This window comes from Nannospalax galili, unplaced genomic scaffold (assembly GCF_000622305.1).
Source record: "Nannospalax galili isolate Female #2095 unplaced genomic scaffold, S.galili_v1.0 scaffold473, whole genome shotgun sequence".
Taxonomy (NCBI): domain Eukaryota; kingdom Metazoa; phylum Chordata; class Mammalia; order Rodentia; family Spalacidae; genus Nannospalax; species Nannospalax galili.
The window spans coordinates 1,455,624-1,482,421 of NW_008334092.1; the positions used below are offsets into that span (position 1 = coordinate 1,455,624).

At 46.0% G+C, this 26,798-nt stretch overlaps 1 protein-coding gene across 1 annotated transcript in view; it reads right to left on the reverse strand.

The window, feature by feature from the left end:
- The window catches only part of Csmd2 (CUB and Sushi multiple domains 2), a 633,859-nt gene that overhangs the window by 363,080 nt on the left and 243,981 nt on the right, over nt 1-26,798 (reverse strand). The window contains exon 7 of the mRNA XM_029561678.1: nt 10,995-11,202. Coding sequence (XP_029417538.1) covers nt 10,995-11,202 — 208 coding nt within the window. The remainder of the gene's footprint in view (nt 1-10,994; nt 11,203-26,798) is intronic.

A 26,798-nucleotide genomic window follows, 5' to 3' on the forward strand; every position in this document is an offset into this window, starting at 1 on the left:
TGTGCGCACGCGCGTGTGTGTGTGTGTGTATAAGCTTTCTTGACAACTGAAGGAGAATCTTAAGCCAATGGGGAGGTCAAGGTAGGTGCCCCTTTAGCCCACTGAGGGACAGGATGAAGTAAGCTGTGGTTTGGCCATGGTGAAGATGTGAGGGACAGGAGGAAAGTCAGGGTAAACATGGTAGAAGCCTGGTGTGGCATTCTATTCTAAATGTGATAGGAAAGCTGGGATCCAGTTTGATTTACAAGCATAGAGTACTCTCTTTTCAATAAAAGAATGGATTATAGAAGGATAGACACAGAGAAAACAGGCCACTGAGTACCCCAAAGCTGCTGGTGGCACAGAATGGGCAGATAAAGTTTCTTCTTGGGAACAGATAGATGTGGAAAGTTATGGAGAAGGCTGGGAAAGGAAGCCATTATGATAGGGAGAGGAAAAGTTCAAATGGAAAAGAAACCACCCAAACCAGTGACAGATGGGAAAATAGGTAAACCAAATAAGACATAAACAAATGTACAGTGGAATAGTTGACACACAGGGAAAACTGAGAAGCATTATTCTAAGAGAAATAAGATAAAGGACCACAGGTTACTATCCATTTACATGAGGTTCCTAAAGGAGTCGGATTCACAGGGACAGAAACTAGAAGCGTGGCCATCACAGGGCTGTCATTTAATGGCTATGCAGTTTCAGCTGGGGGGAGGGTGGTGTGGGAAGCGCCAAATATGAATAGGGCTATTATCCGATGCCCTTAATGCCACCAAGTTGTACACTTAATGGATAAAATGATAAATTTCATGTAATACATACTTTACCACATTAAAAAAAGACATCTACTTTGGATGTTTTCCTTTTAAGATTCTTGTTAATATACACGAGCTTGGAGGGTCCTATAGGACTGAAATTTTATTTAATCAAGGGTCACTGACATACAGAGGATACTGAAGACCAACCTGTGAGTTGCCCTTGTAATGAGAGAAGCTGGGAAAGAGGAAGGTCTCTGAATCCATGGGGTGTTCTAAGGGAAAAGGCTGGACAGAGGCTGAGAAGAAGAGGAGCCAAGGAGACTCACAGGAATGACCATGGTAACAGACATTGATTTCACAGTAGCCAAGAGAAGGGGACAGAACAAGGACAGTGGATCAGAGTCAGATGTGTTGCCAGAAGGTTGGATTTGGCCACCTGCAGGTCAATCTTGGTAAGGTTAGTTTTAGTGACAGTGTTGGGCAGAAATTAAGAAACAGAATGGTTTCCAAACTTGGTGGTAGATGAGAAACTGGATAGTAACTAATGGGGTGGAGAAATAGAGGATTCTGTGCATATTGTTTTGGTTTGGTATCATATGGGAGCTATCAGAACATGTCTCTGTGCTCTTAGGAGTAGTCAGAGTAGTTAAAAACGGGAAAATGGAATGCAAGAAAAGAGATGACTTTAGTAGGGAAAGTCGGGAGAAGATGAGATCTGAGGCATAGGAGAGAGGCTGGTCTTTGTTAGGAGCAGGACATCTTATTAACAGAAACATGAGGCATGGCACAGAGGATGATCCACCAACCATTTCACCTGCTCACCCACAGTTCCTGGCTCCCTTGCAGCTAGTGGGGACCATGTAGTGATTGCCAACCAATGAAATAGGAGATGGAAGCAAAGTGTATCATATGTGGGCTAGGATAGTGAAAATACCATGCTGGAATCCACACTCATTTCCTTGCCATGTCACTGGAGAAGGCCACACACCAGACAGTGTAGTCACCAGACAGTGGAACACCCTTGAGTCTGGGTACCCATCTTCATGAGCTTGGATCACAGCCACTTCTACTGAGCAAGAAATAATTCATTGTGATGTTACCCTACTGAGATTTAGGGTTGATGAGTTTCAAAGAAGAAGTGGCAAGAGATGAGGCTGGAATGGTAGACAAGGGCCAGTTAGATCCAGAAGGATCTTGTGTGCCTTATCAAGGCCTTGAATTTTGTTCTGTTAAGCAGCAGAAGATGATTGAAAGCTTTGGCCTGAGGCTTAGCATGTCAGAGCTGCATTTTAATTAAGCCATTCTGGAAGCAGTGGGGAGAATGAATTGGAGAGAGCCAAGATGCTGGGGGATCAGGAAAGAGGCTATTAAAACCCACAAAGAAGAGAAGATGATGGGCTGAACTCAGGGAGTGGCAGCACAAGTGGAAAGGTATGTCATAGGAGGTACACTGGGAAAACTTAGCACTTAACTGAACGTGGCTTGAGAGACAGGGATCGAATGGGGACAATTCCCGGGATTTTAGATAACTAGGTAGTGCCATACACTAACAATGGAAAAAAATTTGGCCGTTCTGGGGTAATGAGCAGAATCAGACAAGGTGAATTGTAGATGCTGATGGTGCATCATTGTGGGTATACCTACCAGGAGGCTGGCTCTGTAGTTTGGTTGACCCTCAGTGGGAAACCAGCATTGGGAGTTGAAACAGATGATAGGAAGCCCTGATGTCAGGAGGATGTGTTTGGTACACAGAGCAATAGGGCAGGTCAGAGCCTTGGGGACACATGATGAGAGACAGCAGGAAGAAAGGCTTAGAGAGGTCCATGAAGGACCAGAAAGGGAAGGGGGTTTTGGTTCAAGGTAGAGTGCTTGCTTAGCATTCACAAGTCTCTGGGTTCCATCCTTAGTACTGCACCAAATGGAAAACAAAGAGAAAAATCAGAAAGAAGAGCCTAAAGGTAGAGAAAGGTGAAAATACCCAATATAAAACACTCAATATAAAGCATTACAGAACTTCCCTTTAAGATGGGATCAGAAAATACCTTTGGGAGTCAGTGGCTGGGTCTTATTTTGGGGGGAAGAAGGGGTGTTCTCTGATGATGATCTTGACATGAATTGGGTTGGGGAAAGGCTGGAGGCCAAAGGCAGCGGCAGGTGGATCTCTGTGAGTTTGAGGCCAGCCTGGTCTACATAGTGAGTTCCAGGACAGCCAGGGCCGCCTAGTGAGACCCTGCCTCAAACGAAACGAAACAAAACAAAACAAAACAAAACAAAACAAAACAACTTGGGTGACAAATGCCCAGGATTCCAGAAGTCACCCCCACCCCAGAAGCCTACCTGCCTGTTCAGACCAGTCCCCCGCCCTCCCTTCCCAAATGACCCTGAGTCTGGTGAGTTCAACCATTTCAACTGATTATCAAATGTAAAATTTCTGTATGAATCCTGCTGCCTTGATGAATCTGTGGCTGTCACAATCCAGCCACTGGCTGGAGGGAAACTGAGAATAAAGTTTAGACTCAGCGAGAGAACCAAGGATGTGGGTCAGTCCTGGGAACCTGGGAAGAGCTTGCTGGAGCCAGAGAGAGGCGAAACCTGGGTGGAATATGGGATAGAATAAGCCAAGAATGAGTAGCGAGCACATGTGTTGCCAAATGAGGAAACAGAGACCTTGGATATTCGGAATGAATCAACATTATTCTAGAAGACGGGACTTGCCAGAACATGCGGCCCTCGGAAAGGCCCAGAGCAACTCCTTCCATCTGTCTTAGCCATGCCACCAGACACCTGGCAGCTCCTCAGGGGAGGTCGAGGACAGCATCTTGTCTGTGCCCTTCACAGCCCTGGCAGAGGCCTCCCAGCAGATGAAGTACTTAGAACAAACTTGTTGCATGCCATCAGATTCACAGGGGGGCCCGACCTCGGCTTCCCATGCATAGAACCGCCCAGCTGAAACTTCCACAGAGCCAAGGGCCAACTGCAGACAACACAGGCCTGAGGCCCACTCCTCTCAGCTCAGCCTTTTGTTCTCTTCCTGAAAGCAAGTTCTCACTTACAGAAGCTACAGAAGCAAGGACAGAAAGTCACACTGCTCCTCAGCAGGGCACGTGGGAGCCCGGGCCTTGGCCCTGCAGATGGTGCGTGCCAGCAGCCTGCTAAGGTACTAATCCTTTCCTGTGGCTCGGCCGTAGAACTTGTAATACTATTTCCAACTCTGAGAGATGTGTGAGATGAGATATTAAAGGGATGGTTATTTATGGCCTGGCTCCTGATGGATACAACAGATGCAATTTCATGGGCTCCATCAGAAGGGAACCGTTCCTTGCTGTGGCTTTAAAGCAATGTGGTGTGGCAGGGAAGGAGAGGGGAGCGAGGCCATCCCACAGCCCTGGAGGGCAGCAGGTTTGGAGTCTCAGCCTTAGTTCCATTGAACTCAGCATCCTCGGTCCTGTGTCATCCAAGCTGCCTTCTAAGCATCTGCCAGCTTGGGACCTTGACCCTGGCCTTGCTCCTGGCATTCAACGAGGGTGAAGCCTCAAAGGACAGACTCCAGGCCTATGGCATTTCCATGCATGAAGTTCAAAGGCAGCTAGAGCATGGTAATGACAACCCTTATTCTTCGCACCTAGAATTCGGGGGCGGAGGGGTGCTCCCTCAGGATTCCCCTCAGCAGACAGGTCTCAGCTTCTACCCCATCGTCTCAGTCATGTCACCCCTGGCCCTTTTATCTTTATCAAGGGGTCTTTGCTCCTCCTGCTTAGTTCCTGTAGAATACCAGAGATGCCTGTTCACTCTATACTGCTCTGGACCACAAGTTCCAAAAAGGCACAAGTTCAGCTTGTCTTCTCTACCCCTGTGCACCCAGGGCCAGGGCCAATGGCAGATGAGGGGAAAACCCAAGTACTGTGTTGAGATGGGTAAGCTCTGACGGAAGGAAGCTGGTGATAAAGCCGGGGATGGCCCATGACAGTGAGTGTGAGGAAGGGAATACTGGAACAAAGATGAGTTGTTGGCTCCACAAGGTCATCTGACACCAAACATGGCTGGTAGACCTGCTGAGTTCATCCACCACCCTCACACGTCTCATCCCAAAGGCGGGGTGTATCCAGAGCTCAGGGCTGCCCTGTCCTTGCATGCAGCCTCATCTTCTTCCTTACTATGGTTTGACATTCCTACAGCCTCCTCTGTCTCAGATCCTCTCCTGTCTCTGCTTAGTACAAGGCCCACTACAGTCTCCAGGCAAAGGATGAGGGTGTTATCCCCAACTCTCCCCTGACTTTATGTTCCTCTTCTTCCTGTGAGTCCCAGAACCAGCTGATTCTGCATTGGAGATGCTTCTTGGTTTGTTTGGGGTCTTTTTTTTTTTTCCTTTTAGGAGTCAGGGTCTCATCTAGCCCAGGTTGGCTCTGAACTCTATATTTACCCAAGGATGATCTTGAACTTTTAAAAATTATTTATTTTTATTTTTATTTTTTTTTTTGTGTGTGTGTGTGTGTATGTTTTGCCTACATGTATGTAAGTGTACCCTTGTGTGCAGTGCCCATGGAGGCCAGAAGAGGGTAGAGGATCCCCTGGAACTGGAGTTAAACAAGGTTGTTATCTGCCATGTACATACTGGGACCTGAACCTGGTCCTCTACAAGAGCAGCCGGTGCTCTTAACCTTTGAGCCACCTTCTCAGTCCCTGATCTCGAACTTCCGATTCTCCTGCCTCTACTTAACAAGTGCTGAGATTATAGGTGTGAGCCACCACATGTGATTTATGGCACACAGGGGCTTTATGCATGTTAGGTAAGCCTCATAGAAAATCAGCTCTATCCCCAGCCCTCCATCTAAGGTGTTTTGGGATACCACCTCTCCTCCCTCAGAGCTGCTATGGCCCAGCCTGGATTCCCCTAGTAAACCAGTATTATAGCTGCTCTCTGGGCCTTCAAGTTTAACCCCATTCAAAATCACAGTGTTCCTACCCTTTGCTCACACTTCCACAGTCCAGAGCCCCCATGTTCACAAAGGTTCTCCCTGACCCCGCTGGCTTTCACAGCTCATTTTACCGTTCATGTCCCGCCCTTGTCCTACTTCACCCTTTGCACCCGTCTTGCAATGACCCAAACGCCTGTGCGCCTTCCGGTTCCACGCTGGAGAAAAGATCTTATTCGCTCTTTGGTTCCACATAAAACTACCCCTAGGGACTCATTTCTCAGTCTTCCCTGCAATGCATCCAAAAGACAGTACTCGTCTTCCTAGCACTCAAGGTTTCAGCTCCTTGGACACACCCCTACTCCAGTCCCAGCAGGAGTGGAGTCACGTGACCCTGGTCTGGCCAATGAGAAGACCTCTGGCTCCAGGTTGTTAAGAGGTGGGCACATGGTTGAGTCTGGTGCAGTGCTGCTTTTCCTGGAGTCATCAAGACGCACCTGTTCCCTTCCCACTGGAACAGCTAACGCAGGTGAGTGGCAGGGACCTGGCAGAGGTCACTTGTGCCCACTCATAGGCTGTCTGAGGATGAAGTGTGCCCATAGGAGAGCAAAGCCTAGGCAGGGGGGATGGCATTACTTGTTGCCTTGATCCAGCAGTACCTGAACCAAACTCTGTGACTTCTCAGTTACAGAAGCCAGTCCATTTCCCCTGTTAGCTCAAGTCATTTGGAAATGGGCTTCCAGTTCTTGAACTGAAAGAATCCTCCTGGTCATTGCATTTTTCTTTTCAGCCCCTGAGGGAACTTCCTTTATACCTCTTAGAAAAATATCTAACATATGATATTGTAAAACGTTGAATAATAGTCTCCTCCTGGCACTGGCTGTGAGCCCCAGGGTCCAGTACAGTGTGTAGCTATTACAAAAACATTTTTAGAGTGAATAAATAACTCCCTAGGATCCCAGCCTATGTCTTTGTCTCCTCAGCACCTAGGAAAGCCTGGTTCATAGAAGGGTCTCAATACATGATTATAGAAAATAAATAGTGACAGAGAAACAAAGCACACCAATCATCTAAACCAATGGTTTGCTGTGAATGAACAAATGACCAAATAGTTATTATGAGCAGAGCCCCATGGGCGTGCCTTCTGACTCTGTCGCTTCTAATGGCCCCATCAGTGAAATGCCTCCTCAAAAGTCGCTGAGATCAAATGGCTGCAGTTGGCTTAAATTCCATGTGTCAAATACCTAGTAATTAAAACAAGGCCTTTCAAAGGGAGAGTGTTGCCCCAGAAATGGGGCAAGCTGTATGTCTGCACAGTAGATGTGAACTTCTGTGTCCCCACCTACAAAAACAAAAGCAAACAAAGGAAGGGGAACAATTCAAGGGGATCCCTGGGCAAGAAAGGGGCCTGTGAGGCTCTGGGCTGCTACAGGTGCAGCTTATTGTCCTTGGCTCCTTAGAGTATGGGCCCTGAGTGGTCCCCAGCCCAGGCAGGACTGCTGCACCTAAGAGGAGCCTGGGCACAGCACACACGTCGAGCCCTCTCTGCATGCTCTGTAGTATGAGCCCCGTTTTCAAGTGTGGAAATGGAGGCCCAGAGGGGTCATTTATGATCCCGAGATGACATGTCTGCTAAGAGGATGATCTGGGTTTGATGGCAAGTATGTAAAACTCCCATGCTGCTCTCTCTTTATCCAGATGGCCACAAGACAGAGGGTAGAGGAAGAGAATCAGGTCTAGTGGTTTCTCCATGGCCTTCTCCTCAATGACTCCCACTAGTGGAGAGGCCAGCTTTGTAGCAGGCTGGCAACCCCTTCTCATCTCAGCATGATCCTCTGTCTTCCAGGGACCCAGATCCCAGGTATTAGCAGGGTCTCTTGCATCCCTAAGCCTAGTCCTCTGAAGACATCCAGGGCCTTGTGAGGAACATCAGCAATGGGGAAAGCATTTTCCTTTAATTTGATGCAAAGGTCTTTGAGGGTCGGAGTCCAAATCTACCCACTGGGTCAGAGCAGAACACACAGAATCCTCCCATGTCAGCCAGAACACACAGAATCCTCCCATGTCAGCCAGAGGAAATCCAGTGTGTGTGTGTGTGTGTGTGTGTGTGTGTGTGTGTGTGTGTGTGTTTGTGTCTGTCTGTCTGTCTGTCTGTGGAAGCAGGGTAGGGGCCTGATTTATACATGGCCGTAACTTGGAAGGGTGTGCCAGGGTGCTCCGGCAGTGTGCCTGTGGCAGGGTAGAGGGGGGACTCTGTGTACAGTGGGGAGTATGAACAGGGAACAGAAGCAAACCAGCATGGATTGCTCAGCTTTTGCTCACAGCCAATCACCTGTCCCAAAGCAGTTCACGAAGGGAGAGCAGGTATAAGTCCTAGGGCCTCTCTGGACATGGTGGAGCTGTTTAGCTCAGGGCTCACGGTAGCAACAGCCTTCTCCTCTCTAACAGTCATGGGGTTGGGGGGGCGGGAGTTAGAAGGCCTGTGCCAACCAGCAAACCAGAGAGACTGAGATGCTGTACACCGCTGGGCTCTGAGGATGGGTGCACCCTGCTGTTTATCTGTGCTTCCCACCTGCCCCATCCTTTATGATGTCGCCGGGAGGCTGCCGAGTGATTATTTCCTGCCACACTCTTGGGCCTTGGTTGTCCTTTGTTTTATGAAATAATGTGCCCAAGGGTTGGCAGGTTTTCTTCTAAAATAGCCTTATTTTTCAAAATAAGAGATGATCAATCTGTTCCCACCATCCCTGTACCAGTTCAGGAAATCCAAATGTTAAAGTTCCTCATTAAATCTCTCCAGTGCCTTTCTCTCTCCAGGAAGGAGAGGAATGGAAACTGAGTCCGGCACATGACACACCCCTCGCTTCTGAGTCCATGGGAACCCGCTGTCAAGGAAGGCACTTGGTAGATGTTCCTTTTCAAAGGACCCCTTTCTCCTCCACGGGATAAGTGAGGCCCAGTTGTTCAAAACTCTCCTAATGGGAGTCTTTCCCAGAACTCCAGAAGACAGGCTGAAATCATGACACATGTTCACAAAAGCTGAGTAGCTTTCACAGGAATCCAGGGAGCCCTTAAGGAGAGGGGCAAGGAAGAGGGCTGCTTCTTTCCACACCTCAGTCCTGAGCCTCTGTGTTTGTTTACCCCTAATTGCCAGGCATGTATAAATTAGAACAACAAATGCATCATCCTGCCTGGCACCAGTGACACCAGCCCTGTGAATAATTAGAATTTAATCTTATGGCAAAGAGTTGGGAAGGACTCCCCCAGCGATCTCCTCTACATAATGCCTTCCCCCACTGGGTGACTTAATAGGAACAGGAATGCTCTTTGAGATCTGTTTCAGTCCAGAAGTTTGGGCGATATAGAGACTCATACCTGGGGGCAGGGACTATAGGAGACCATCTGGCCCAGGGCTAAACAGCTGAGTCAGTCAGGCCCCAGGCAGGAAGAAAGGGGACAGGTAAGGACATCCATCTTCACATCTGTTTATAGAAGTGGAAACCTGGGAACGATCTAACAAAAGACCTAGTAAATAAACCATGTCACAGCCTTAGCAGGGAGAGCTACACTGCCAGGGAAACCCATCAGGGATGGAGCATGTGGTACCTGGTTGAGAAGACAGACTTTGGAGTGCTATTAGCTCAGGTTGGAATCCTAGCTCTGTGTGGCCTCAAGCTAGTTGCATAACTCCTTTGGTCCTTATTTTCCTCTTTTGCAAAAGGCAAGAAATTATGCTCTTTACTTCATAAGAATCTTATGAATATGAAATTATGGCTATAAAGAACTTAGAACTGGCCCGGCACCTACGGGTAGAAAATGCTCAATGAATGACTCTTTTATCACATAATATTTTGGAGGCCTCTGTGATGATGTAGGAAAAAATTTCACGATTCTATGCTAAGTTAAAAATATATGAGTAAAGATATATCCAGATCCTAATCACAATATTAAAATATACAAATAGCCAGCCTATCAAGAACAAGGCCAAAGAGGTGCACACCATGATTTTAATAAGTTTCTCTCATTTCTTGCTCTCCAGTTTTTAGTTTTTTTTTCATGTATTTTTGGAGGAGCATGCACGTTCCACTTGCTACCAGAATAATGGCTATTTTACTCTAAGAGGCCAAAGTCTCAGGGTCTGCTGGCTGAGCAGCTCAGAAGGACTCCAATCTAGTGGGCCCAAGTCTTTTCCCTCCATGTGCTCTGAGACTCGTTCAGAACACCCACTCCATAGCGGACTTTATCCAGCAGAGCACACACTTCACAAAGGACTACGTCTGCCTCAGGTGGGTTTTCACTGCTGTGATAACATACATGCAAGAGGTGTGCAGTAAGAACCCCCTGTCCTTTGTCCTTTACTCCCTCCCAGTTCCCTCTTTCCTTGTCTGACAGCCATCCCAATAACTGCCCTGACTGTGTCCTTAGACATCAGCCTCCCGACTCTCACAGCCCTACTTCCTGTTTTTCCTGCCACCTTCGTTGATGCCCTTCTACCCTCTGCCCCATGCCCCAGTCAGCCCTGCCTTTCCCTGTCTTCCTGTAGCCATAAAGTCCCTGAAGATGCTCATCCCAACTTGACCCACATCTAGACACACTTTCTGCCAGATCCTGATGTGGCACTAAGCCCCTCATACATCCTCATCCTGATAATACAGTCACAGTGTGAACCTTAGAGAACACTTTAAATGCCATATCACTATGGGCCAGACTACTCACATAATGGGCAGCCAGACACTTCAGTAAGCCATCCTTCACTTGGGCATATCCTGACAGTCTAAGCCTGGAGACATACCAAGCAAGGAAGGCTGGCAAGTCCCCACCCAGCCATGTGCTCCCTGGCTTATCAACATCTGCGTGTGTCCAGGGCGTGCAGGAAGAAAAGCAGGCTTCAGGCAAAGCCTGCTCCAGGGAGGTGAGCCTCTCCATCGCCCTCTATACACATACACATACATCATCCATCTCAAGGCCTCAGAGGTGTTTGAGAAGCAGTGAAGATGCCTGTGTCATCCACAAATGCAACAAGATTTCAAAGAGTGCCACTGAGACCCTGTTCACACAAGATGAAAACATTTTTAGCTTTAATCCAAGTTCCTCAATGAAGTTCCATTGTGAAAATCTTCAGCAAGGATACACTTCAAATCAGATATGAAAACACAACCCAGCTTTCAAACCATGCAATGATTTCTCATAATGAGATGCAAAGACTCCAGGGTTCATATACAAGCCAGTAGTGAGGAGGCTGCGGGGAAGGCACTACAAAGGCTAGCTCGTGCATTCCTGTCCTCCCCAGGCAGAGAGGCGAGGGGGGAAGGAAGAGGCCAAGAGGGGCACTCACCAGAGGGAGGAGCCTTCGGTCCCTGTGACCTCCAGGAAGTCATAGCCATCTTCCAGCTGGAAGTCAATGAAGACCAAGGCGATGGTGTCCCCTAGCTCAGCCAGGATGGTCCATGTGCAGTCAGCATTGTTGTGGTACTCAGCAGGAAAGTGGGGGCTGGAGATGATGCCACTCTGGCCCCGCAGCGTCCCACCACAGGCATCATCCGCTGTGAGAAGAGACAAGAGGCTCCTGTGAGTGGTTAGGTTCCCAGACCCTGACTTCACCCATGAGAGGCTCAAAGGGTCTTGGCACATGAGTATGTGGGTAATTCTCTCACATCTGGTCTAAATCGGGGCAACTACCAAGGACACTTAACACTCATGTGGTCCTGAAGGGGTGCCAGGCTCTGTACTGAGAATTTTAGCTGTTACTGTTACTGTTCTCCTTCAACAGCTAAAGAAACCCAAGGTTAAGAAACCTGCCCTGGTCACACAGCTAATGAGCAGACAGGGCTAATCACTGAATCCTGTCTCAGCAGGCACACCCTAACCGTTGCACAGCACTGTTCCTAATGACAAGCAGGGAGAGGAAGCCAGCTGTCAAGTGGAATACTTCATTGCTACAAAGGGAACAACAGATCACTTCTCCCCACCAGATCTTAGCAAACTTCAGAAGTGATAAAACAAAACAAAACCAGGTGTGGTGGTGCATACTTAAAAATCCCAGCACTTGGGAGATAGAGGCAGGAGGGTAGGGAGGGTCATGTAGCCTTGGCTATATGAGATCTTGTCTCAAAAACATAAAAACAAATTCCTTAGAACAAAACCCCAAAGCCTGAGCCAGCAGCCTTTCCTCCTGTCCTGCTCCTAGGTCAGTTATATCCCAGAACCATCTGAACCGTGTAGAGTCAGACCTCCCCACAGTTGACTCACTCACCCCTATGGCCCTGGCCAACTGCCCTGATTCTTCCAGACTCATCTCAAAGGCCTCCTCTTGGTGACGCCTGGTCCCCTGGGGGCTCTCAGCACCTTGCTGTCTCCTCCAGGCTCCTGACAAAGGTTCCCACTGTGGACCTTGTTGTTTTCAAGTCTTCCTCTGCCCCTTGGTTCTGACGGGAGCTGGGAGAAGACTTACTGCTCTGGCCTAATTCCCAGCTGATAATCTGAGGACCATACTCTGCCGTATGGTATGAACGGCACTGGCCTTGACCTGCTGCAGACCTTGGCTTGGTTACCTTCTCTGCCGTGACTAGCTAGGTGACCTAGGGCAAGTAATTCACACTTTCTAAGCCTTTTCTTCTGGGCCCTGTGTGCAAGTGGGTAACTATCACACACTGAAGCTTATGCTGTTTAGGGAGAGAGACTGAACTGTAAAGAAAGGGAAACGTTGAGAGCTAGCTAATCTAAAGTTTCAGAGCTTGCACAACAGCATGTACAAGACCTGCACAAGCCCAAGCCAAAGAAAATCCCAGCATGGAGTGGGGAGGTGAGCAAAAAAACACCCAGCTTGAGCTAAGGTACTATTGGCAATTGATAGGTACTGAGAGAGGGAGAGTCAGTTTTCTTTAGGGGTGTGATGCTGGGGAGATTGACGAGACTCCACATCCAAGAGCATTTGGGAACACAAATTAGACTTGATAGGCCTTAAAAAAATAGAAGACTTGAGATCCCATCCACTATACCTTGATCCTCCTGCAGCTTGAATAGCTCTACTCTTCCGGCACGGCACTGGGTCCCCCTTCTAGCCTTGGGCCCAGGCTAGCTCCTGCTCTTCTGCCTCAGATCTCTGGACTAGTTTCCTAACCCAGACTAGCTTAATTCTCTAGCATAGTTTGTCAGACCCTCCACAGGTTGTCCCTACCCCCCACCTTGCCCCTAGCCTCCTGATCTGTCTGCCACAGACCTGCCTACTACCCTGGTAAGTCAGAGCTTGTACTGCATCTTGATTCCCTGAAGCCTGAACAGCTCCACTCTCTGCCTGCATTTGGGACCCCTTTCTAGCCTTGGGCCCAGGCCCACTCCTGCTCTTTCTGTTCTTGCTCTTTCCACACCTGGTCTCTAGACTCCCCTCTTAGTCCAGACCCGCCTACTGCATCCTGATCTTGTGCACTCAGACTAGCTCAATTTGTTAGACCCTCCACAGTCTGTCCCCACCCCCGTTTAGCCCTTGGCCCCCCCTCCTTAATTGCCTATGACAAACCTGCCTGCTACCCAGACAAGCCTACTACCCTTTGAGAACCTGAAACACAGATCAACTAACTTTTCATACCTGAGCAAAGAGCAACCAAGCTACATCAACAATATAAACAACCAAACTTCAACTAAGAAAAGGTAGAATATAATTTCCTTTCAAACACAAAACCAACAAAAGACATCCATATGCCCAAACAGCAATGTAAAAACACAAATATTATGAAAAACCAAGAGAATACATTCTCAACAAAGCCCACCAATCCTACACAAGCATACTACAGTGAAAATCACTGACACAGAATTTAAGAGAACAATCATAAGCATGATCAAAGAACTTAAAGAACACACAACTCAAAGAACTCAAAGAGGATAAGGATAAATTTGTGGCCAAAGTTCAAGAAAATATAAATATGTGGCTGAATGGAATACCAAATCAATTCACAAAAGAGACAGTAATATTGAAGAAAACCTAAGCCAAAATGAAGATGAATTGAAAAATTCAGTAAGTCAATTGGAAACAACAGGAGGATGCCTCACGGCAGAATGAATGAAATGGAAAACAGAATATCAAGACTGAACAACACAGTTAAAGAACTGGATTCCTCAAACAAAGACTATAAATTTTTTTTTTAAATACAGGAATGGAATACACAGGAAATATGGGACACTGTGAGAAGACCAAATCTATGCACCATAGGCATACAGGAAGGAAAAGAATCTCGGATCGATGGCATTGACCAAATGTTCAATAGGATTATAGAAGAAAAAGTCCCTAAATTAAGGAATACCTTAATTTACCTTAATACCTAGACAGATACAAGAAGAATTGGTATTAGACAGGACCAGAACAGCAACTCCCCAGGACACATAGTAAAAACACTAAATATATAGAACAAAGACAGAGTACTAAAAGCTGCTAGAGGAAAACAAGTTACATATAAAGAGAAATGCATCAGAATTACAGCTGACTTTTCAATGCAAACTATGAAAGCCAGAAGAGCCTGGACCAAAGTATTCACAGTTCTAAATGACAATAGCTATTGACCCAGAATACTTTGCCCAGCAAAATTATCTATCATAGTCAAAGGGGAATGGAAAATTTTCCATGACACAAATAGGATGAAAGAATTCATGTCCACCAAACCAGCCCTATAACAAATACTCAAAGCAATACAAAGGCCTGAAGATACGAATGACTATACCCAAGAGGTTACAGAAAGAAAACAAAGGAAGGTATAATTACGGAAACATAAAACAGGGAGAAGACCACAAACAAAATGACAGGAACCCATACATATCTTTCAATAATAATTCTAAATATCAGTGGCCTCAACTCTCCAATCAAAAGATACAGGTTAGGTGAACGGATTAAGAAACAAAAATCTATCTTTTTGTTGTCTTCAAGAAACTCATCTCACCTTCAATTACAGGCACTACCCAAGGGTGAAAAGATGGAAAAAATATTCCAAGAAAATGGCACTAAGAAGCAAGCAGGTGCTGCAATTATTCTAATATCTGACAAAAGAGACTTCAAATTAAAACTAATCAGCAGTGATAAAGAGGATCACTCCATTCTAATCAGAGGAACAATTAACCAAGAAGATAGTAGAGTCATGAACATATATGCACCAAAGTCTGGTGCACCCAATTTCATAGAAACAGCAATACAGGACTATAAAAAACAGATTATCCCCAAATCAGTAATAGTAGGTAATTTCAATACCCCACTATCTCCAATAGACAGGTCAACTGGGCAAAGAATAAACAGAGAGACATCTGAATTAAATGACATCTTATATCAAATGGACCTACCAGACATCTACAGAATAGTCCATCCAAGCACCAAAGAATACACTTTCTGCTTAGCAGCCCTTACAAGTTTCTCTAAAATTGGCCACATACTGGGACACAAAACAAACCTCAATAAATGCAAAAAAAATTGAAATAATTTCATTCACTTGATCACACCACAATACAATAAAGCTTATAATCAACAGTAAAAGAAACTCTAGTAACTACATGAACTTGTGGAGATTAAACAACACAGTCCTGAATGATGAATGGGTCAAAGAAGAAAGTAAGAAAGAAATAAAGGTATTTTTGAAACTAAATGAAAATGGTAAGACAACACAACACAACAAAACCTCTGGGACACTTTAAATGTAGCTCTAAGAGGGAAGTTCATAGCTCTCAGTGCCTACATTAAAAAAAATCTGAAAGAGCCCAAATAAATGACTTAACAGTACAACTCGAGACTCTGGAGAGGCAAGAAAAAAAACCAAACCCAAAGCTAGTAGATGAGAAGAAATAAAAATCAGAGCAGAAATTAATGAAATAGAAAAAAATAAAACAATACAAAGAATCAACGAATCTGAGAGCTGGTTCTTTCAAAAGTTAAAGAAGACAGGCAGATACTTAGACCAGTTAACCAAAAGAAAGAAAGAAAAAAATCCAAACTAACAAAATCAGAGATAAAAGGGGAAACAATACAACAGACACCAGAAAGATCCAGAACATTATAAGGGACTACTTAAAAAAAACCTGTACTCTATTAAAATTGAAAATCTAAAAGAAATAGATGAATTTCTAAATTCATGGAAACCACCCAAGTTAAACCAGAGGAGATCAACACTTTAAACAGACCCATAACAAATAAGGAAATTGAAATAGCAATGGAAAACCTCCCGACCAAAAAAAAAAAAAAAAAAAAAAAAAAAAAAAAAAAACAACAAACCAGAAAAACAAACAGCCCAGGCCTAGATGGATTCACAGAATTCTACCAGACATTCAAAGATCTACAACCAATACCTCTTATATTATTAAAGAAGATAGAAACAGAAGGAAAACTCTCTAATTCCTTCTATGAAGCCAGTATCACTCTAATACCCAAACCAGGTAAAGACACACACACACAAAAACTATCAGTGGATGGACTTGCACTGGAGAACGTCTGGGGACACTGACTTGACACAGTGGGCCTTAACACAGATGATAGAGTACATGAGTTTCAGTTGGGGGTATGGGAGAGTGCTGGTGAAGATGGGGGTATAAAGATGGTTAAGATTTGTTTGAGGTATTCTGCATGAAATACACAGTAATTCAATAAAAACAAATTAAAAAAAGATAACTATAAGCCCACATCCTTAATGACCATAGATGCAAAGATTTTGAGCAAAATACTTGCGAACTGCATACAGACACATGTCAAAAAGATCATCCACCATGATCAAGTTGGCTTTATTCCAGTGATAAAGGATGGTTCAATATACGTAAGTCAATAAATGTAATAAATCATATAAATGGATTTAAAGACAAAAATCACATGGTCATCTCAACAGATGCAGAAAAGTCCTTTGACAAAATCCAATACGCATTCATGTTAAAAATTGTAGAGGAAGCCAGGCATGGTGGCGCACGCCTTTTATTCCAGCACTTAGGAGGCAGAGGCAGGTGGATCTCTGTGAGTTCAAGGCCAACCTGGTCTACATAGTGAGTTCCAGGCCAGCTGAAGCTAGAGGAAGACCCTGTCTCAACAAGACCAAAAAAAAAAAAAAAAATTGTAGAGGGAACTGGACTGGAGGGAACATACCTCAACATAATTAAAGCCATATATAACAAACCACAGTCAACATCATTCTAAATGAAGAAAAACTGGAAGCATTCCCATTGAAATCAGGAACCAGATAAGGCTGTTCACTATCTCTACTCCTTTTCAATTCAGTGCTTGAAATGCTTGCTAGGGCAATAAGATAAGAGAAGGATATTTAAGGAGTGCTAATTGGAAAAGAAGAGGTCAAATCATCACTATTTGTAGGCAAGATATTATTCATAAGAGATCCTAAAAATTCTACCAGAAAACTGCTAGAAATGATCAGCACTTTCAGCAAAGTGGCAGTTTACAAAATAATCAGCCTTTCTATATACCAATAACAAACAACCAGAAAAAGCATTCATGGAAACCCTCCCATTCGTTATAGCCTCAAAAAATAAAGTAGCTAGGAATAAACCTTACAAAAGTCATTAAGGATCTCTACAATGAAAATTTATGTCTTTAAAGAAAGAGATAGAGGAAGACACCAGGAGATGGAAGGCCTACCTAGTGCTCATGGATTGGTAGAATTAATATTGTGAAAATGACAATCCTACCAAAAGCAATCTATGATTGCAATGTCAATCAAAATTCTTAATGACATTCTTCATAGAGCTAGGGAAAAAGCCCTAAAATTTGTATGGAATCACAAAAGACCCCAGATAGCCAAAGCAATCTTGGGTAAAAAGAGCAATGCTGAGGGATCATTACACTAGATCTCAAACTATATTACAGAGCTATAGTCATGAAAACAGCATGGCACTGTCCCCAAAAAACAGACATGTAGATCAATGGAAAAGAACAGAATACCCAAACATGAGTGCACACAATTTCATCCACCTGATATTTGACAAAGGTGCCAAGAACACACAACAGAGAAAAGACAAAGGTAAAGGGGAAGAAGGAACTCAAGAGAAAGGGGATAAAGGGAGACGGGTATTGTCGAGGGAGAAATGTGGGAAATGGGGGTGCTTAAACTGGAGAAGGAGGAGGGAGGTTAGGCAGGGAGAGAAAAGGAGAGATAAATAAAGCTTGGGTGGTGTAAACATCAGAGGGAAATGTATTAACTCAAAACCTCCCTGAAAAATATACATACAATATCTGAACATGAGTGCATGTGTGTACCTGAAGGCTGTGTAACATCTTCAACAAATGGTGCTGGCAGAACTGGAACTCCAAATGGATCAAAGACCTCAATATGAAACATGACACTCTGAAACTGCTAGAAGAAAACATATGCAGTACCCGGGTGTGGAAAAGGACTTTCTAAATTGGACATCAGTTGCTCAGTCATTAAGGTCAACAATCAACAAGTGGGACCTCATAAACTAAAAAGCTTCTGTACAGCAAAAGAAACAACCAAGGAAATGAAGAGGAAACCCACTGAGTGAGGGAAAATTTTACCTGCTACACATCTGACAGAGGGTTAATATTCAAAAATTACAAAGAACTCAAAAAACAAAGAATCAAGGAAATAAATGACCCCAAAAAGATGGGCTTAAGGACCTGAACAGAGTTCTCAAATGAAGAAATAAAAATGACTAAGAAACACCCAGAACGTGTTCAATATCATTAGTAATTAGAGAAATGCAGATCAAAACCACTTCAAGAATTCATCTTACCCCAGTCAGACTGGCTAAGATCAAGACGACAAATGATACCAAGCACTGGCAAGGATATGGAGGAAGGGGAACGCTCATTCACTGCTGGTGAGAAGGCAAATTCATGCAGCCTCTATGGAAAGCAGTGTGGACAACTCTTAGAAAACTAAAAACGAATCCACCATATGACCCTGTTTTATCGCTCCTTGGCATAGACCCAAAGAACTCTTACTACTGTAGAGATACCTGTACATCCATGTTTATTGCTGCTCTTTTCACAACAGCTAAGAAATGGAAACAACCTAATTGTCCTTCAACTGACAAATGGATACTCAGAATGTGGTATATTTACACAATGAAGTTCTACTAAGCAGTAAGGAAAGATGAAATGAGATTTGCAGGTAAGTGGATGGAACTAGAAACTGTTGTACTAAGTGAAGTAACAAATGCTAAGAAAAGCAAGCAGCATATGTTCTCCCTCATTTGCAGACCGTAGCACCAATCCTGTATATGTGAGTATATGTCCTGATGTAACATCGGGAGCCAAGAAAATGGAAAGGAAGCACAGAGGTAAAGGGAAAGAAAAAGCCTGAGAGAGGTGGAGAATAGGAAGATGTTACCAAGGGGGTAATGTGGAAAATAGGGGTATTCACCTGGGAAGGGAGGAAGCAAAGATATACAAGGAACTATGGGGGTAAAGGGGAAGAAGGAACTCAAGAATCGGGGGATAGTAGAAGACAGGTGTTATCAAGGAGTAAACGGGGGAAATGAAGCACTTAAACTGGGGAGGGAGGAGGACGGCTAGACAGGGAGAGAGAGGGGAGAGATAAGTAAATCTTAGGTGGCATCAAAAGCAGAGGGAAATGTATTAACTCAAAACTTCCCTGAAAAACGCACATACAATATCTGAACATGAGTGCATGTGTGTAACAAGGAACAGTGTCAGACAGGAGGAACCTCCCTTTGAACTGCTGGTTAGGGTAATCCAAGAGACTCCCAAAATAGCACAGGCTATTGCCATAGCCCTGGATTACTTCCAAGAGCTTGAAGGAGACACCCTATTGCTGAAGACAGGACATATTTCAGATATAGGACTTGGAACAATGGAGCTGGAACTGTCCTGGAAACCTCCTCCCTGAAGACTAGCTCTCACAGTTCTAGAGGATACTATGCAATCTTCTAAAGGAGAAAATCAATCAATGGTCCAATCCAGCTCTAAGGCCCAGTAACCACAATGACTGGCACAGCAAACTATCTCTATTGGCGCAGAAGTGACACTTTGATCTAGGGGGTAGTCAACAGCTATCTAATTGAACTTAAAGCCGTCTCAGTGGGAGGGAACTCATAAATGACACTGTAAATATAGCCAAATACACATGGCTGGAGAGGTCATAGATCCTAGAGAAAGCCCTATCTCTGTCACATCTCTAGACAAATGGAATTTCTTACTGTATGCTAAATACGGATCCTTATATTTACAGACATGTGTAACTGCACAGCACTCATCAATGAAGCTTCTTTTTGCAACAGATGGAAGCTATTACAGAGTTCCACAGCTGGTCACACACAAAGAATATAAGTCTGAGAGATGCCCAGCCCTAAGTGACACATCTACAATGGAACCTCTGCATCTAAGGCTCATGGAACATAGTGAAACAAGGAGTGGAGAGAGCACTAATCCATCTCTCACCACTCACCAGCAAAGCTTCCTCATACAGCAGAGTGCGATGCACCCAGAAGGCCACAACTGGCCAAGTTTTAGAGAATAAGAGATTGCAGAGTGCATGTCCCCGAATAGGATTCCTCCGTTAAACTTCACCCACTCACGGCTCAGGGTTCATTGGCGGAAGATGGGGCAGAAAGATTGTAAGAGCAGGGCTGCTGCGTGAACATAAGGAGACAGAGGCTTTCAGGGCTTTAGGAACTTGACCCATGCTGACTCAGACAAAAACTCAGCATAGAACAAGGGAAATGGGCAGCTGCCCCAGTCCTAGCCCAAGAACTATTGGCAACTGATTATTGCTGGGTGAGGGAGAGTACATCTTTAGGGGAGTTCTTCAAGATAGGCTGACTAGACTCCAGTGGATGAACTTATACCAACGGGCATCTGGGTACAAATCTTTGACCAAATAGGACCTGGCATGTATGACAGAATGCATGAAATGCGGTGGGAGGGGGATGAGGGGGCACGGATTGGGGGGGGTCTAAACTGGATTAAGATCTATTATTTGAAATGTATATAACTCAATAAAAATATTTTTAAAAATAGGGGATGTGAAGTGGGGTGGCAAGGAGGTGGATATCAATCTGAGAGGAGATGAGGGAAAGGTTCTGGGGAAGGGGCCTGAATATGATCAAAACATATTGCAATAAATTCTCAGAGAAATATTATAATATAAATATAATACAAATAATACACTATATAATACACAGTATATATCTTGTTATATATTATATAAATGATACATAAAATATATACTATATATTATATAATCTATAAAGACATAAATAATATTAAAATATGAAAAAGAAAAGGAAAAGGTAGCCTGAAGGTTCAGGTGTGTCCAGGCCACAGGATGGCTAGTGTCCACCAAGCGTATGGGCACGGCCTGATTCTAAGCCCAGATAAGTGAGGAAACCAGGACCTGAAGAGATTAGTTGCTTGCCAGAGATGACAGGCCTCAGTGCTGTGACCCAAGGAGCTAAATTCTCAGCCCTGCAATCTGATTTGGGTTGCGGGGTGGGGAGCCCTGGATCCACTATGCTCTTCTGTCTCCTAAAAGTACAGCTTGCATTTTAAGAACGTAAAATAGCAAGGCATGTTCCTTACGTGATCAACGTGGGAAGGCTTCGCAAAGGAGGTGCCATTAGAGCCTGGTTGACGGATAAAGAGTTCCCTAGATAGGGAACGAGGGAAGAGCACTTCAGGGAAGAGGGAAGAGTCAAATGGCTTCACTGGGCAGCCCCGGGGTTAGGGATGTCTGAAGGGACTTTTGGCCTAAACTTGAGAGAACAGGAGTATACAGGCAGTAGGAGGAAAGGGCTCAGGAAGAGGGGGCAGGCATTGACGGGAAGAATCCGGTGGACAGGGTGCAGGACTGGGAGTCTGAGAGGGAGGCAGAGGTCAGCTGGAGAACCCACCCAGTCTCCTGGAAGGATTTGCTTCTGCCTGGCAGACAGAAGGAAGGCTGCGGTGTGCCTCAGGGTCTCAGCAGGGAGTCAGAGCCCAGTGTAGAAAGATATATTTGGTAAGGGACGGATGGTGTGATTGGGGAAGGGGAACGATGAAGAGGATGCTGAGGTGGACAGTGGCTGTGGGAGGAGAGGAGCAGAAAGGAGCTGGGAAGCCAGTGAAGAGGAACAGGGAGGGGCCAACATGGAAGACTCCAGTTCTGGGGGGAGGGGCATGTGTCTCCACCTGGCTCCTCCTACTCACACTCCATGCTGTGTTGGTTCCCAGGAACAAATGAGTGACCATGTCCTCTGGAGCTGCCAGGTGATCGGGGAGCTGGCTCTGCAGGGCAGCCTGGGCTTCAGGAGAGTGGTCTGGGTAGAGGAGGGCAGAGGATGAGTGGGGGAGGGGATTAGGTCGGGAAGGAGCCTGGCCAGAGCCGCTCCGGTTGGGTGTTGGGCAGAGAATGAGTGAGTGTTTGACTGTTCTCCAGCAGTCTGGCCATTGTGTCTAGGAGAATAAGAGGATGCTAGAGGGGGCCAGGGCTGGGACAGAGGGCTTCAGAGCCCCGCGTCTACTTCCAATGTACATTGTTCTCACTCAATTCATCAAACTCACCTCGAAATGACCTAACCTGGACAGGGTCAGCCATGGAACTCATTTCCTCCAGCCCCTGTACCTGCCCTTGATAGCTGAGCACTCTCTCAGGGCTGAGGATGTCTCACCTCCACAGCTCAGGTACACTAGAGGCCACAGGTGTTCCAGTCCCATGGCCATGGCTTTCCCCCGCACCGGAGCCTGACCTCTATCCTGTGGCCAGGGCTGCAGTGACTCTGTGAGAACTTCCCCTGACTCCCTGTGACTCAGAGACAAGCAGAGTACTCCCTGGTGTCCTTAGCTTCTGGCTCCCATCCCTGTTGGCACCACCAGCCATCTTCTGATTTCTTATAGCAAAATCTCCCTATTTATCTTTCTGGAATTATCTTCCCTTCCTTGTTGGGTCCACTCAACCCCTCCTAAGCTTTTAAGATCTAAGATCTAGTCTAAGTATTAGTTCCTCAAGGATCTTTCCAGAATCAGACCTCCCCTCATCAGATACTTTCACAGCACGACATATGTTCTATATGACTATTTCCCACACTTATTGATCAATGACATCATTGCTTACTTAATATCTACAGAGTAAACTTCCCAAAGGCGGAGACCGTCTGTTCTCTCCCCAGCATCCAGCACATTTCCTGATGTCCAACAGACATTTAATGAGTATCTGATGAACAAATATATGAGGCAGGAAACTGAAGCTCAGAGAGGGTAAGTCACATTTTCAAGGCCATCAGGATGGTAGACTCCTCTATACTAAAAGTCCTCCTGGCTTGACAGTAGCATGCTAAATCATGGGAACATTTTCAAATGTCCCAGTGTTAGCCAGGGACCCCTGGACCATGCTGAAGGCAAGAAGGAGGGAGCTCAGAACCCCTTTGGCCAGAGTCACCAGTGCGCTCAGAAGAGACTATGCCGTGCTTCTGTCTTGGGTTTCTCTGACCCCCTGGATCTAGCATCCTCCTGTTTTGATTGAAGATGTTTTGAAGCTGTTCGGAGATTTCCTCACACTTTAAACAAGGCCTGGTATTTCATAGTTACAACTTTGGAGTCGTAAAATATAACCTTCAGCTGACACCCAGGCCCTGAAATATTCATCTACGTGCTCGCCTCCTGCACCACCACTGAGTCATGCATTCCGGGTGCAGGTGTGCTGCACTGATGCTTGCCTTTCCCATTGTTTTTTTTTTGAGACAGGGTCTCCCTGTCACCCCAGCTGTCCTGGAACTCACTATATAGACCAGGCTGGCCTTGAACTCACAGAGATCCACCTGCCTCTGCCTCCCGAGTGCTGGGACTATAGGCGTGTGCCACGACGCCCAGCTCTGCCTTTCCCACTTTATGACTTTATTTATGATTGGCTATAGTGCCTCCTGGAGTCTCTCCAATCAACCATAATTTTGGAAAACCATCCCTCTGTCCCCTCTGCCTTTATTAACAATTCAGTGACTCACTTTTCATGGATAGATGGAAGAGCGAGGCGGACAGGGAGAGCTCAGTAACCAAGGACCCGTTGGCTTGAACTAAACACACCTCCATGTCCCAACAATGCACATAGCAACTGGAACCCCACCTGCACGGAGCTGCGAGACACCCCTCTTCTAACAAAGCAATTGGCTACTCTGATGTATACCTCCAGAGAAACCGTTAGGAACTTTGTGGTCAAACGCCGGGCAACATATCCCCAAATTAGGTGTTGTACGTCCATTCAGCCTGAACTGGTTTTAGAGTGCATGAGCACTAAGGCAGCCTGTGTCTTCAGATGAACTCTTAGGGAAAAACCAGTATTTGCCATCTTATGCCTATGCACAATTGGATGCTCATATGATTAGAATCAGGTGCATGATAAGCATCTGGACATGAGCAGTGAAAAGAGGCTTGCATAACCCAAGTCTGTCAATCAAAACTAAAAGATCACCTATACTGTGCCCCTAGCAACCAACTCCTTCTCTTCCTCCTGGACGCAGGAAGGAGAACCCCTAGCAGTAACCTGGTCCTCTTGAGTAAACCTCACTCAGAGCCAGGGGCTCTTTCCAAGCATATTTGCGCCATGCTCTCACTCTGCTTCTGAATCTCTTGCTGCTTTGCTGTTTCTGCACATGACTTCAATTTTTTGAACAAGACGTCAAGAACCTGGAAATGCTGGGTCCAGACACAGACATGCCCCCACCCCAGTTACAGCCCTGCCCTGGCTCTCATAACCGCAGAGTTCCAGGCATCTGTGCACATTGAGGCCTCAAGATCTACTCAATGGCTCAGGAGTTAAGATCACTGGCTGCTCTCGCAGAGGACCTGGGTTCAGTTCCCAGCACCCATGTGGCAGCTAACAACCATCTGGGACTTCAGTTCCAGTGCCTCTGACACCCACCTCGGCCTCTGCAGGCATTGTATGCATGTGATGCACTTATATACATGCTGTCAAAACCTTCACACACGTAAAATAAAAATAAATTTCAAAAAATTTTCAAAAAGCCTTCTCAAGTGCCTCAGGCCCCTCTTTTGGAGCTTAGGACTATGTGCATTCATTCTTGGCTTTACCAAGATTCTTCAGGTCAGGAAATTACCCATTCATGAGAACAGTGCCAAAGCCCCAGACTCCTCCCACTGATGTCGCTCCCTTACCAAGCTCTCCCGAGGGGAAGGCTGCTGCTGTCAGCCCTTCCTGGACGGTGTGGTTTGGGTATGAAGTATTCCTTAAAGGGCTCATGTGTGGAAGGTCTGGTCCCAGTGGGTAGCGCCAGTTATAGAGGTGAATGGATCTTGAGGGCCCTGCTTGCCCCTGCCCATTGATCCACTGTAGGGTTCACAATTTGATGGCCTCCATTATAGGAGGTAATGGAAAGTTCTGGAGGCAAGGCCTAGGTAGAGGAAGTAGGTCACTGGGAGTGTGTCCTATCTCTTGTCCCTTCTCTGCTTCCTAGCTGTCTGAGGTTAGCAGCCTCTCCCACAGGCTTCCACCACTATGGTGGTCTGCCTCCCCCACCCCCCCGCCCAAGGCAAGGGAGCCACCTGACCTCACCTTCCACCTTTTAAGTTGTTTCTTGCAGGTATTTGTCAGAGCGAGGAAAACGTGACTAACATAGGGGCGGGTGGGTTGGATGGCTCTTCTTTGCGGAGTGCCCGTCGTGGCCAAGTCTTACTCAGAGTGCACCATCTGTGTGTTCCCATGAAACCCTCAAAGTACAGTGTCGTGTTTGGTACAGCCTGAACATTGTTTGATTTGACTGAAGGTGACAACAGGGGCCCCCATGCTGCTGTCTGTATTGTTGGTCAGGGTGTCTGACTCATCCCCAGCAAGTCCTCACTGTGGAGTCCTGGCTAGCTCAGCACTCCCTGGGCTATAGAGTGAGCATATCCACGTGGACTGCTCACAAGTACCTCAGACTTACCCTGAGAAAACTAGCTGTGTGATCTTCCCGAGGGCACAGGCTCCTGTTCTTGTCCTGGTTACCCTCAGCTTGTTTCTCATCATCCCCACTGGCCAGCCCCTCAGATAAAGCTTCACAGTCAACCTTGACCATTCTATCAGCACCTACATTTCCCTATCAGCAAGGCCTATTGGCTATTCCCAAACTGCGGCCAACGTCCATGCCCATCCCTTTGCTTCTCCCAAGGCCACTCACTTGCATCACCCTGGTCTGCTTGCTTGTCTACAGCTGCTACCTTCCGACTAGCTCCTCTTGTTATATCCAAGGGATTGTGTGTGTGTGTGTGTGTGTGTGTGTGTGCGCGCGCGCGCGCTCGCACACTTATATATGCAGGTGCATGTGGAGGTCGGAAGTCTAAGTTAGTGTCTTGCTCTGTCACTGTGAACCTTATTTTTTTGAAATAGGGTCTTTCACTGAACTTGGAGCTCACTGATTTTTCCAGAATGACTGACCAGCAAGCTCCAGGGATCTTTCTGTCTCAATCTCTGCAGTACAAGGGATTGCAGGTATGTACAACTGGCCTGGCTTTTACATGGGTGCTAAGGATAAACTCAGGTCCTCATGCTTGCACGGCAATGACTTTACCTACTGAGATGTCTCCCTGGGCCCCTAGAAGGATCTTTCTCAATAAGTGAGGGGCTGGAGAGATGGCTTAGTGGGGTTAAGAGCACTGGCTGCTCTTACAGAGGACCAAGGCTCTGTTCCCAGCATCCACATGGTGGCTGACAGTCATCTGTAATTCCAGATCCAGGGGACTCCCTCTTTTGGCCTATGCACCCACTGGTGTTCTTATACACATGTAGGCAAAACACTCATAAATATAAAAATAAATAAGTAAAAACAACAACAACAACAACAACCCGTAAATTGAACCAAACCTGTCCTCTGCTTAAAACCCTCCCTGGGTACTTCCTGAATTTTGAGCCCGATCCCATTTCCCCACCCTGCTTCACACAGCCCCACCCCCATGCACCCCTCACGTCCCCTTTGCCCTAGAAGCCGGCTTCCAGTTCCTTTAATATTTTCCCACCCTTAACCTTCGGAATCTTTGCACTTGCTGTTCCCATTGCTCTGAATGGCCTCCCCAGGTCTCCACCTACTAGGCTCCTTATTGTCATTCAGGATTAGGTCACCTCATCAGAGCCCTCTCCAGAGGCATCAGAGACTTCTCCTGAGACATCAGATACCTCTCCTGAGACATCAGAGACCTCTCCTGAGACATCAGAGACCTCTCCTGAGG